This window comes from Pseudophryne corroboree, chromosome 6 (genome assembly GCF_028390025.1).
Source record: "Pseudophryne corroboree isolate aPseCor3 chromosome 6, aPseCor3.hap2, whole genome shotgun sequence".
Taxonomy (NCBI): Eukaryota; Metazoa; Chordata; class Amphibia; order Anura; family Myobatrachidae; genus Pseudophryne; species Pseudophryne corroboree.
In genome coordinates, this window is record NC_086449.1 from 188,014,565 (window position 1) to 188,028,996 (window position 14,432).

General features: G+C 45.6%; 1 protein-coding gene across 2 annotated transcripts in view; it reads left to right on the forward strand.

The window, feature by feature from the left end:
- RASGRF1 (Ras protein specific guanine nucleotide releasing factor 1) overlaps positions 1-14,432 on the forward strand; it is a 211,317-nt gene that overhangs the window by 84,677 nt on the left and 112,208 nt on the right. For both annotated transcript variants that reach the window (XM_063925469.1, XM_063925470.1), the window contains one exon: positions 9,934-10,081. In XM_063925469.1, the coding sequence (XP_063781539.1) occupies positions 9,934-10,081 (148 nt within the window). The remainder of the gene's footprint in view (positions 1-9,933; positions 10,082-14,432) is intronic.

The window sequence follows — 14,432 nt, forward strand, 5'->3', positions numbered from 1 at the left end:
CGCCCCATTGTTAATCCGGCCCTGCAGTTACCTATTTACAAGCTACCAGGACCAATGCTCCAGGCACAGCTGCAAAACACCTTGCAAGAATGCCAAAACCAGCTTAGACTGAGTGGCAGAACCTGATTGGATTACCTTGGACAACCACCCAGTCTGTTCCGTTTTGTCTCTAGCAAAGCTCTGCCCACACTGCAAGTTCTTCAGGCAGGTGTACTTGAAGCAGAGTCAGATCATGCATTACACAACTTTGGCTCTTGCCTAGTGCACAGCAGGCCTTGAGGAACCCTGGATTGCTGAACCCAATTTTTAAATGGTTTTCCTGCTGGTTCAGTGGAGATAATGTCAGCGTTCCCAGAGTAGAGAGCTAACAATAATAATAGCCAGGGTCAGGGCCGTCTCAACAGCAGTGTAGGCCCCTGGGCAAAGAAATGCACTGGGGCCCATACCCAACCTCCAGCAGTAGGGGTGGGGGTGCAATCAGCGGCAGCTGTGATGTCCCGCTTGCGGTTGGGGGTGTTCTATCTTCCGCTCAGCATGTAGGACCTGGAGCAGTCATTTCTGCTATTTACTCCTATACTGCAGAGATGGGGTGGGAGGGAGAACACTAAACTGTAGAAGGGTGTATTGGGCTGAATGAAGGGGCTCCGCTACATGACTTCCAGGGTGGAAGGGGTGTTTAATACGCAGGGGAGGGGTGGATAGTGGAGTGGGCTTAATATTCATAATTTTCCGGTGGGAGGACAGCTTGCTTGACTATAGATATCTCCAGTTCCTGGTAATAGATCTCTTAGCTTTCAATGGGATAAAAAAAAAAACGAGAGAGTTCGACCTTTCAGGAGGTACTGTGGACTTGGAGATCAGAGTTCAGGAGTCAGAGCAATTCACTGATGGAAATATAAAACTGCATACCAGACGTGTGGCGCTGGAGCAGGGGCCATCTGCTGGAAGACTGATATCTCTGATTCTGGGCATTGTAGAGAGAAGCGTCCAGTGTCCTCCAAAAGGGGAGAGTCCTAGCCTTTGGAGTACAGGTTGAGTATCCCTTATCCAAAATGCTTGGGACCAGAGGTATTTTGGATATCGGATTTTTCCGTATTTTGGAATAATTGTATACCATAATGAGATATCCTGGTGATGGGACCCAAGTCTTAGCACAGAATGCATTTATGTTTCATATACACCTTATACACACAGCCTGAAGGTCATTTTAGCCAATATTTTTAATAACTTTGTGCATTAAACAAAGTGTGTCTACATTCACACAATTCATTTATGTTTCACATACACCTTATACACACAGCCTGAAGGTCATTTAATACAATATTTTTAATAACTTTGTGTATTAAACAAAGTTTGTGTGCATTGAGCCATCAAAAAACAAAGGTTTCACTATTTCACTCTCACTCAAAAAATTCCGTATTTCAGAATATTTGGATATGGGATACTCAACCTGTTTATCCTCAGAAAAACTCTAATGGTGCCCATACACTAGGACGATATCGGGTTCAATCATGCGATTGCGACCACATCTGTGCGATATATCGCATGGATCACATGTCAATCGCATGTGTCCCCCGATGCGATGCGCGAGCACGCTGGTCGAATCTCGCATCTCAAGATATTATGTGCTGCACTTAATATTTATCGCATGTGCGATCACATGTGGTTTTTAAGCACATGCGATTTATCGCACTGCGATGTGCGATCTGTGTTGTTTTGATTTCCTGGATACTCCCATCCACCCCTTGTGGATCACCCGATTTCAGGTCGCAAGGGGCATGCGATTTATCGCATGATCGCATGCACGTCGAATACAAAAAAAGCACTTCAGATGCAATTTATCGCAGCCTTGCCAGCCGGGGAAATCGCAGTGCGGCCAATCGCACAAGTGTATGGGCACCATAAGTCAGACAGAACCTGAGATATCTGGCTAGGAAGAGCAATTAACAGGCTCGGATGGGGACCACTGTTTTGAAGTCGGATATCTCCAGTTCCCCAGGGCTGATTTTCAAAAATCTGGTACCCATGGAAAAAAGGGGATCCCCAGCTATCAGCATAGGGCCCTTATATTCCTGGAGCCCTTGGGCAACTGCCCATTGAGCCCATATGAAAAGACGGCCCTGGCCAGGGTAATATTAAAATAGAAGAAAATGTCCCTCAATAGACTTTCTCCTTTATAATGGAAGGGTAATTGTGCATTTTCAGAAGACCATAATAAAAATTTTTGTACATTTTTGGACATGCAAAATATATTTTAGTAGTGCCTATTAGCAGAGGATTATATGCTACAAGGCCAGTACCTAGGTGTGCGATTGTGCTGCTGCACAGAGCACAAATATATGCCCTCTTTGCTTAGCCATTTTTTTTTTTTTTTAGTATTCTATGTATTTATAAGGCACCACAAAGTTCTACAGTCTCATACTGTGGGGAAACATATAAGACCTTGCCTTGCTGATTCTGCAAGAAAGCAAACCACAATCCCAGCTAGGCAGATGTAAAGTTATTAATCCTGTCTGACCCCCCTATAAATGAATCAGATTTATTTCTTGGATCAGATTAATTTTTTCGATTAACAACCCCTTGCTGGAAAGGCATTCAATCTACTTTTCAATTCAATTGATGAGTAGGACATCCTTGCCGCCATTGGTATAGGATTCCACTGTCTGACGTTCCTTACAAGGTAGATCCTTATGGAGAAAACGTTTTTCTTCCAGCCATAGCGAATGCGGCCTTATTACCTGCACATTCCTAGGTATAAAAAGCTCATCAGACAAATCTTTGTGCAGACCTTAGAGATGTTTATAAATACCAATTAGGTAAATTCTAATATGTATATTTGTCGCAATATAAACAGGCCAAATGTGTCTAATCATTATCTATCTTCCAACCTCCTTATTTTTTTAACTATTAACTTTGTCCTCGGAACCCTCTGTAGGTCTCTTTTGCCCCTTATAAGTAATTGCCCAAAAATGTGTCCCATGTTACCAAAGTACAAGGTCACAAGCTGTCATTGAACAACAAATCCCAGCATGCTTCAGCCCATGAGTCATTATTTCTATAAAATACACTGGTGATTCTAACATATCAGAATCGGGAAGTGGTTACAATACTGCTAGTCGGGATCACGGTGGTCACATTGTCGACGCCGGAATCCAGACTAGCTGTGAAATGCTGCCGCCGGAATACTGTTGCCACAGGCTTTTATCCATCTGTTGGTGTCCCCGACACCCATAGAGGGAGAATATAACTTGTGACGAGCACAGTGAGACAACGTGCCCGCAGCGTGGCAGGCGCAGTGAGCCCGCAAGGTAGCTCTCTAGTGCTCGCTCCGCTGCCGGCATACTGGTGGCTGGGATGCTGCTGCCAGTATACTGACAGTCAGAATCCCGGCCGTCAGTACATCATACTGAAACCTCAGAATCAATGTGTATTACATTATAGTATATTCTGCTAAATAATATCTGTTTATCTGTGATTTCTGATGTCATCTCTTCCATTTCTATATATAATTATGAGTGCCTCTTGATGTGAAATATCCTTATAATTTACAGGGAAAGATATATTAAATCACATATAATAATAAGCACATGCTCCCCATTGGAATATGTCACCTTACATAAATAGTATTTAAAGAGTTAAACTTTTCTAGTAGGTGCCCTGTGCAATCTGTGTAGATATCACATCTGACAGTGAAGGAGATGAATTCTTGGATCACTCATGTGTAAAGGAATTATAAATGCTTCAGGCACATCCTTAGTTGCCACTCCTATTTTCCAACTTCATTCCACCACCCAGAAACATATCAGCAACTTCAGTAATACAGGTCCACTGGTCTTGGCTGAATGTATTGTGTGTGATTTGGAAGTTCTTATGGTGGATACACAGAGCGACGGGGATTCGTTCCGACGTTGGAACGAATCCCTGTCAGCCCTAGATTGTGTGTACACACTGGGGCGATGCTAATGAAGGTCGGAACAAACATGTTCCGTCCTCCATTAGCATAATACAGGGCGCTAGCGACAACGCTTGGTTTTATGTGCAGCACATAGAACCAAGCGTCTATCGCTATCGACAGTGGGAGCGCGCAATCCCCCGTACACACTGAGCGATGTAGGCAAAATGTTGTTACGAAATGGCATTTCGTGCCGGCATCGCTCTAGTGTGTACCCAGCTTTATTCTCATACCTTGATGTCTTCTTGTCATCTTCTAACACTTTGCACTGTTTTGTTTTTGTGTTTTTTAATGTTTTCATTTTTGTGACATGGAGGTCCACAGGGGATGTTGGTGACGACACAGGGGAAGCACGCATTGTCAGCGACATAGGGGGTAATTCAGACCTATTCGTAGCAGCAAATTTGTTAGCAGTTGGGCAAAACCATGTGCACTGCAGGGGAGGCAGATATAACATTTGCAGAGACGGATTTGGGTGGATCATTGTTTCTGTGCAGAGTAAATACTGGCTGCTTTATTTTTACACTGCAATTTAGATTTCAGTTTGAACACACCCCACCCAAATATAACTCTCTCTGCACGTTACATCTGCCCCCACCTGCAGTGCACATGGTTTTGCCCAACTGCTAACAAATTTGCTGCTACAATCAGGTCTGAATTACCCCCATAGTGCATACACACTGGACGATATTGTGAACGATGTGTCCAAATCGGACACATCGTACACAATATCATTTAGTGTGTATGCACCTTTATGTTTACACACTAGACGACATGCAAACAATGCGATATTGTCAGCGATCGGATCCGGCGGGGGTGTCGGCATACACCCTTGCCGATGCCGGCAGCGACGAATGATGGCAAGATGTTGCTGACAACGCGCAGGAGAGCTCATCGTCAGCGATGTAGTGCATACACACTGGACAATATCATGAACGATGTGTCTAAGGGCCTAATTCAGACCTGATCGCAGCAGCAAAATCTCTAATGGGCAAACCATGTGCACTGCAGGTGAGGCAGATATAACATGTGCAAAGAGAGTTATGGTGCCCATACACTTGTGTGTATGAGCGCGATGAAATATTGCGCTTTGATTTCCCTTGAAGCTCCCCGTGCGATAAATCGTATTCGATGCGCATGCAGTGTGATTTATTGCATGCCCCTTGAGACCAGAAAGTGGGTGACCAGAAGTGGGTGGTGGGGAGTGTCCAGGAAGTGAGCTGAATAACTCACAAATCGCACATTGCAGTGCGATAAATCGAATGTGGTAAAAACAGCATGCGATCGCAAGTGCGATCCGATAAATATTAAGTGCAGCTCATAGGATCTTGAGATGCGAGATTTGACCAGCCTTCCCTCGCGTCGCATCAGGGGACACATTCGATGTGCATACAATCCTGAGATTTATCGCACTGATGCAGTCGAAATCGAAGGGTTGTACCAGATATTTCAAAAGTATATGAGCACCATTAGATTTGGGAGGGGGGGGGGTTATATTGTTTCTGTGCAGGGTAAATACTGGCTGCTTTATTTTTACACTGCAATTTAGATTTCAGTTTGAACACACCTCACCCAAATCTAACTCTCTCTGCACATGTTATATCTGCCCCTCCCCCTGCAGTGCACATGGTTTTGCCTATTTAGAGAAAAAACTTGCTGCTGCGATCAGGGGGTATATTTACTAAAGTTACAATTTTGTCAGAGGTTTTTTTTTCCTGTAAGTGGCAACAAGGGAATTTACTAAGCACAAATCTCGGCAGTATTGGGGCTATTCGTAATGGTTTTAACGGCAGGGGGCAGAAATACGAATGAATGAATAGACCATCTGTCAAACGCGGCTGTTTATTCATTGAGTGATCCCAATTAACATTGCGGTTTACAGCAGACCGCAAAGTTCCCATCATTGGGTAGAATGGAGGAGCGCTCTCCTCCATTCTAGCCACTGCGCTCCTCCTGATTGACAAGGAGCGCACAGCCAATCAGGAAAGCGCCATGATGTGGCGCTTCCTGATTGGCTGGCGGGACCTTCAGTGACAGAAGTCACGGGGGGGTCCCGGCATTCGGGGAAAGGGGTTCTATGTGTAAACATGCAAACCCTTTAGTGACGTGGATCGGGTTTCCGGTTTGTTATTTTATTCAAGTCCCTGGATTACGTCGGATAACAAGAGGACAGATCTACACAGGATTGGTTGTAAGTATAATATTTATTTGACAGGTACCCCGTGGATTCTACTTGACAAGGGGACCGAGGGGCTCCATGGGACAATAGGTAAGTATTTGAGCGTGTAAGTGTGCATGTATGTAAAATAAAACTTTACTTTCACGGTGTGTGTGTTGTGTTTTTTTGGGGTATTTTTTGTTGTTGTAGATCTACAGGTACCAGCGGGCCCGTTATTTCCCCGCATGCTGGTACTTGTGGTTCTCCAAGTACCAGCTTGCGGGGGAGGCTTGCTGGGACTTGTAGTTCTACCACAAAAAACAATATTCTTTTTTTTACACAAAGGCTATCAGCCCCTCATCCACTGCCCAGGGATGGGGGGGACAGCCTCAGGCTTCACCCCTGGTCCTTGGGTGCCTGGAGGGGGGGGGGGGACCCTTGATTTAAGGGGTCCTCACTCCTCCAGGGAACCCCGGCCAGTGGTGACTAGTTGGGGGGGATAATGCCACGGCCGCAGGGACCTATATAAAAGTGTCCCCCGGCTGTGGCATTATCTCTCTGGCTAGTGGAGCCCAGTGCTGGTTTTAAAAATATGGGGGACCCCTACATCTTTTGTCCCCCATATTTTTTAAACCAGGACCGGAAGCAGAGCCCGGTGCTGTTTGTATAAATATGGGGGGACTCTACGCATTTTTCCCCCTGTATTTTTACAACCAGGGCCGGCTCAAAGAGCCCGAGGCTGGTTATGCATAGGAGGGGTTCCACACGCAATTTTTTTCTTTGATTTTTAACTAATTAAACACCTCATAATGTACACAATGAAGCCCTGCACGGATCTCACTGATCCGGCCGGACTTCATTGTGTTATGTCCGGCAGTGTTTTACTAATCACTCCCGTAAAACACTGCCCGACAATACGAATCACATCGACATCGGAAAATAGAAAACTCGGCAGCTTAGTAAATTACCGAAAATGGATTCAAAAAGTTGCAGTAAAATACGTCCGATGAAAATCGAGATTAAACTCCCATCAAATCATCCCAAACACAAATTTTAGTAAATATACCCCCTGGTGTTTGAATAAGGCTGATATTTCACTGTATGGAATGTCCATTAATTGGTGTTTTATAGGCTGGGGTGAACTCATATGAAGTGAAAGCAGCTGAAACATAATAATAATTTACTATAAGACCTGAGTTAATATATATTCCTGGACAGTTTATGAACTCATGCTGGCCAAGGAAGCAACCCTGCCCCATTGTTATAATCCTGGGATTAGGGATGGAATAAATCCCAGTCCCTGGATCCCTGGGATTGAATTGTAGTTTCTTCCCCCCTGATTTCTTTCCCTCTCCCTCCTCACCTTTCACTTACCTTAGCCACGTATGCAGGTACAGGCATGTGCAAGGTCCTAAACTGCATTCTCTTCAGAACGCAGTTTAAGACCTGGAGGGGGGCAGGAATGGGGCATTAATGCTGCATTTTGTGGGTGTCGACGCGCCATTTAAGGGGCGCAGCCAGGACAACGGAGGTGTGTCCGTACCGTTGCTGGGGCCGGTCGCGGCGGCTACGTGACGTAACATGCAGCCGCTGCACCACTAAACATGGCAGGTAGCCGTTTGACTTCACAGCTAGGCTGTGCAGGCAGATGGCTACTCGAAACATGCAAAAGCATCACCAACGTGCGATGCTTTTTCATGTCTGTGGGGGGGGCTGGATCCGGCATGCAGGGCGAACTTGCCCTGTGCTTGGCATCCCCCCACATGTGAAAGAATTTGATCATAGATGTGAGTTTTTTCGCACATCTACCATCGGCTCTGAATTACCCCCACAGGCCAGTCTTCTAACCAGCTATCTTCTGGCCAGCTTTCTGCTGTCTATTGGGGGTAATTCTGAGTTGATCGCAGCAGCAGGTTTGTTAGCAATTGTGCAAAACCATGTGCACTGCAGGGGGGGCAGATATAACATTTGTAGAGACAGTTAGATTTGGGTGGGTTATTTTGTTTCTGTGCAGGGTAAATACTGGCTGCTTTATTCTTACACTGCAATCTAGATTCCAGTTTGAACACACTCCACCCGAATCTAACTCTGTCTGTACATGTTATATCTGCCCCCCCCCTGCAGTGCACATGGGGGGTAATTCCAAGTTGATCGCAGCAGGATTTTTGTTAGCAATTGGCCAAAACCATGTGCACTGCAGGGGAGGCAGATATAACATGTGCAGAGAGAGTTAGATTTGGGTGGGGTGTGTTCAATCTGCAATCTAATTTGCAATGTAAAAATAAAGCAGCCAGTATTTACCCTGCACAGAAATATAATAACCCACCCAAATCTAACTCTTTCTGCACATGTTATATCTGCCTCCCCTGCAGTGCACATGGTTTTGCCCAATTGCTATCAAAAATCCTGCTGCGATCAACTTGGAATTACCCCCAAGGTTTTGCCCAACTGCTAACAAAATTGCTGCTGCAATCAACTCGGAATGACCACCATTGGTGCTTATCTTCTGAGCAGTTGTCTGTCATTGGCTATCCCCTGATTGGCTGACGGTCTGTATCTATAATCTGTCCCATTTCAAATATGGTGCTGTCTCCTCTTTAGTGCCCAGAATGTTTCAGGATTCCTCCAGAGATAGGCTCGAAGTAAAGTTTTGACTCTCCTTGCTCTGGTTATTTTCACAATGATCTTAACTTAATTGGTTAACTAAAACTAAACTAATTTAATGTACATGTTATCTTACTGCATTTCATCCTATTCTTGAGACTGCTTAATACCCCTTTTCCACTAGCTCAAAAAACACGGGTAAATGCACGGGGGCGCGCATTTACCCGTGTTTTTGGCAAGTGGAAAAGGGTCAACCCGGATCAAGTGACCCGTGAATCCTACCCGGCTATTTACCTGGGTAGGACACGGGAATGATCCGGGTAGGGTGTAGTGTAAACGGGAGCCGTGTCGATGCGACACGGCTCCCGTTTACACTGTATGGATGGGCGGCGCTGGGAGATCATGTGATCTCCCTGCGCCGCCCCTGCCGTGTAGCTAGAAGCGTCACCAACCCGGCATATGCCGGGTTGTGACTGCTGATGGGAAAGGGACCGAGCACGGGTCGCAGCAGGGGGCAGCTCCCGTGTCAGGCTCCCGGCTGCGACCCGTGCTCGTAGGTGTAAAAGGGGTAAGTGACAGGCTGAAATCTCTTTAATGCATTATAGGGTCTACTAGTTACCAGCCCATCAAAATGATGGATCAACATAACAGTAATGAGAGTGGCGGCGGCTGTGCACGCCTGAATGGAGCAACACTTGAATTGCTCTGTTGGGCGCCATTTAGTGGCTGTCTGCGCACATAACACTGCAATTCCCCCCATATAGATGAGGAGCAACGTTAGCCTTTTATTATATAGGATGTACTAAGCCTTGGAGAGAGATAAAGTGGACGGAGATAAAGTACCAACCAATCAGCTTCTAACTGTCATGTTACAGTCTGTGTTTGACAGGAGCTGATTGGTACTTTATCTCTGTCCACTTTATCTCTCTTCAAGGCTTAGTACATAGACCCCATAATGCTTAGCAGGTAGCACATTAATGTAGTAAAGAGATTTTAGAGGGTCGGTATAGTCATTTTAGCTTTAAGCGGGAAATATCACTTGTAACAGCTGTCTGAAAAGTGCATAACCTGTCAGCAAACTTTTCTCGCAGTTACACTGGAATGGTGCATCTCCCAGTGCTATTTTTCCCGATTCATTTGTTTCCTTTGCGACAAGTACTTACATGAAGGTCATTGTGTTATTTCACCGTCTTATCTGAACCTGTTTTTACTGTCTCAGCTACAAGACCCTGGTGACCGAGCATGAGGCCCTTATGCAGAAGTATCTGCATTTGCTGCAGATTGTGGAAACCGAGAAGAAGGTTGCAAAACAGCTGAGACACCAGATAGAGGATGGAGAGGTAGAGGTCGAGCGTCTGAAATCTGAGGTGAGACCCTTCTAATAATTGGAAAGTCCAACAATAACAGATCCACTTTATTAGTAATTGATATCCATTATTAGTAACATACCTCAGTAGTAACAAAGGGCCTGATTAAGAGATGGACGCAATGCTGATATTTGCGCATGTGAGCCTTTTTTTGTGCAGTGCATACGTCACAGTTGCACTGCGCACACACAGAGATTTATTAACGTTGGTTACCATCGATGGTGATATGGCAGGTGTCCATTCACGGTTGCATACTGTACGATGGATGACCATCGATGGTTTCACAAACAGATGGCCATCTGTTTACTTTCACTGATTGGCCAATCAAAATCTTGCAGTGGGGCTTCACGGGTGTTGGGGAAGGGCGGGCAGGGCTATGCTCTGAGTTGCGGCACTCTGTAGCTAAGAGAACCACCATCGGGTGGTTCTATACCATCGATGGTGGAAAACCATCTGGTTCTCTCCCGTTGATGACAAAAGTATTCTACATTGACCATAAATCACTGATGTTTTAGAAACTTTAGTAGTCAATAGCCTTGTCTAGTTTGGACACACCACTCTCATACCTAAATGTCTCTGCACATTTTAGATCTGCCCCACATGCAGTGCAGCACGGTTTTAACAAGGTGCATAGTTACTTGCTCTTTTTTGCTTTGCTTACAATCTCCCCCTTAGTGCATTTACAGGGGCAAGCCTATCAAAAGAAAGCTTTGTACACACAAGTGAGTCGTTGAGTCCACAGTCATTAGGTCGAATACTATTGGTCGACAGTGAGTAGGTCGACACCTGCAATAGGTCGACACGGGCATTAGGTCAATATGGCAAAAGGTCGACATGAGTTTAAAAAAAAATTGGTGTCATTTTCTTCATAAAGGGAATGGGAGCCTCAATTAGTGTACCGTGTCCCCTCGCATGGCTCGCTGGGCAAGGTTACTATTCCCAATCGTAGTCCACGTGGATCGTAAAGTATGAAAAAGTAAAAAAAAAATTGAAAAACTCATGTTGACCTTTTCATGTGTCGACCTAGGGGTATATTTACTAAAAATCGTATTTTCCCGATTGAGGTTAAAGTTCAATCACGAATGACATCGAAAGTGTAAAGTTGCAACTTTTTGAATTTATTACGACTAATTTACTAAGCTGTCGTATTCTGCATTTTCGTATTTACCGATGTCGATGTCATTCGTATTTTTTTGCAGTGTTTTACGTGAGTGACTTATAAAACACTGCCGACTTTAACACAATGAATCTCGGCCGGATCTGTGAGATCCGTGCTGGGCTTCATTGTGCACCTTTATTAAAATAAAAATCATTGTTAAAATCTTTAAAAAAAATGCGTGGGGCCCCCCCTCCTAAGCAAAACCAGCCTCGGGCTCTTTGAGCCGGTCCTGGTTGTAAAAATATGGGGGGGGGGAATGACAGGGGTTCCCCCATATTTAAACAACCAGCACCAGGCTCTGCGCCTGGTCCTGGTTCCAAAAATACGGGGGACAAAAAGCGTAGGGGTCCCCCGTATTTCTGAAACCAGCACCGGGCTCCACTAGCCAGATACATAATGCCACAGCCGGGGGACACTTTTATATTGGTCCCTGCGGCCCTGGCATTACATACCCAACTAGTCACCCCTGGCCGGGGTACCCTGGAGGAGTGGAGACCCCTTCAATCAAGGGGTCCCCCCCCTCCAGCCACCCAAGGGCCAGGGATGAAGCCCGAGGCTGTCCCCCCCCATCCAAGGGCTGCGGATGGGGGGCTGATAGCCTTTTTGACAAAAAATGATTATTGTTTTTAGTAGCAGTACTACAAGTCCCAGCAAGCCTCCCCCGCAAGCTGGTACTTGGAGAACCACAAGTACCAGCATGCGGTGGAAAACCGGGCCCGCTGGTACCTGTAGTACTACTACTAAAAAAATACCCCAATAAAAACAGAAGACACACACCTTGAAAGTAAAAGTTTAATACATACATCCACACCTCCATACACACATACTTACCTATGTTCACACGAGGGTCGGTCCTCTTCTCCATGTAGAATCCATGGGGTACCTGTTGGAAAAATTAAACTCACAAAATCCAGTGTAGATCGCTCCTCTTCTTTTCTATTTGTAATCCACGTACTTTGCAAAATAAAAAAACGGACACCCGACCACGCACTGAAAGGGGCCCCATGTTTTCACATGGGACCCCTTTCCCCGAATGCCAGGAACCCCCCCTGACTTCTGTCTAAGAGGGTTCCATCAGCCAATCAGGGAGCGCCACGTTGTGGCACCCTCCTGATTGGCTGTGTGCTCCTGTAGTGTATGTCAGGCAGCACACGGCAGTGATACAATGTAGCGCCTATGCGCTCCATTGTAAACAATGGTGGGAACTTTGTGGTCAGCGGTGAGGTTACTTTCGGTCAACCGCTGACCACAAAGTTCCCACCATTGGTTACAATGGAGCGCATAGGCGCTACATTGTAACACTGCCGTGTGCTGGCTGACATACACTACAGGAGCACACAGCCAATCAGGAGGGTGCCACAACGTGGCGCTCCCTGATTGGCTGATGGAACCCTCTTAGACAGAAGTCAGGGGGGGTTCCTGGCATTCGGGGAAAGGGGTCCCATGTGAAAACATGGGGCCCCTTTCAGTGCGTGGTCGGGTGTCCGTTTTTTTATTTTGCAAAGTACGTGGATTACAAATAGAAAAGAAGAGGAGCGATCTACACTGGATTTTGTGAGTATAATTTTTCCAACAGGTACCCCATGGATTCTACATGGAGAAGAGGACCGACCCTAGTGTGAACATAGGTAAGTATGTATGTTTGGAGGTGTGGATGTATGAATTAAATTTTTACTTTCAAGGTGTGTGTCTTCTGTTTTTATTGGGGTATTTTTTTTAGTAGTAGTACTACTACAGGTACCAGCGGGCCCGGTTTTCCACCGCATGCTGGTACTTGTGGTTCTCCAAGTACCAGCTTGCAGGGGAGGCTTGCTGGGACTTGTAGTACTGCTACTAAAAACAATATTCATTTTTTGACAAAAAGGCTATCAGCCCCCCATCCGCAGCCCTTGGATGGGGGGGACAGCCTTGGGCTTCACCCCTGGCCCTTGGGTGGCTGGAGGGGGGGGACCCCTTAATTGAAGGGGTCCCCACTCCTCCAGGGTACCCCGGCCAGGGGTGACTAGTTGGGTATGTAATGCCAGGGACACAGGGACCAATATAAAAGTGTCCCCCGGCTGTGGTATTATGTATCTGGCTAGTGGAGCCCGGTGCTGGTTTCAGAAATACGGGGGACCCCTACGCTTTGTGTCCCCCGTATTTTTGGAACCAGGACCAGGCGCAGAGCCCGGTGCTGGTTGTTTAAATATGGGGGAACCCCTATAATTTCCCCCCCCATATTTTTTCAACCAGGGCCGGCTCAAAGAGCCCGAGGCTGGTTTTGTTTAGGAGGGGGGACCCCACGCATTTTTTTTTATAAAAAATTAACACTTTCCCACTGAAAAACATGCACGGATCTCATGGATCCGTGCATGCCTATCCGAACACGGTAAAAAAAAGCAGGTCTGTTTTTTTTTAGCACTTTTTCATGATTTGTATTTTATCACGGCAGTGTTTGGCTATTGTCGGCAGTGTTTGTGATTTGCACTTTTTAGTAAATGACCGATTTCTACCAAATTTCAGGCGTATTTGACCGATGGTGTATTGATTCGTAATTTTTTCCTAGGACTTCCAAAATAATACGAATGCCCTCATCACTGCCGTGATTTGAGTTTAGTAAATTCCCGAGATGACACTTTGAAGAAAAAACACCATCTCGGTCAAAATCGGGACCTTAGTAAATATACACCCTAGTGACCATGTTGACTTAATAACCATGTCGACCTAATGCATGTTGACCAGTAGTGGTCGACCTGAGTGTCGACCTAAGTGTTGTTAACCTAAAGACCGGATAAAGGGGAAGACTAGATGGGCCAAGTGGTTCTTATCTGCCGTCAAATTGCTGGCAGCAGATAACTAAAGAAAATAAAAATCGGGCGATTGCAGCACATGCAGAGATTTTGGCAATTTTGCAGCGAGATTTAAAGCACCAAGGAGGAGATGTACTATGCTTTGGACAGTAATAAAGTAGAGCAAGATAAAGTACCAGCCAATCAGGTCCTAGCTGCCATTTTATGGGTTGTGTTTGCAAAATGACAGTTAGGAGCTGACTGTTCGGTACTTTATCTCTCTCCACAGCTTAGTACATCTGCCCCCAAGTTTTTTAAAACCTACTTTTGGCTTTAAAAAAATGCTGCCCATCATTTAATGCGTAGAAGCAAAATATCTTTTGTTGATAGAATACATTTCTCTAACGTCCTAGTGGATACAGGG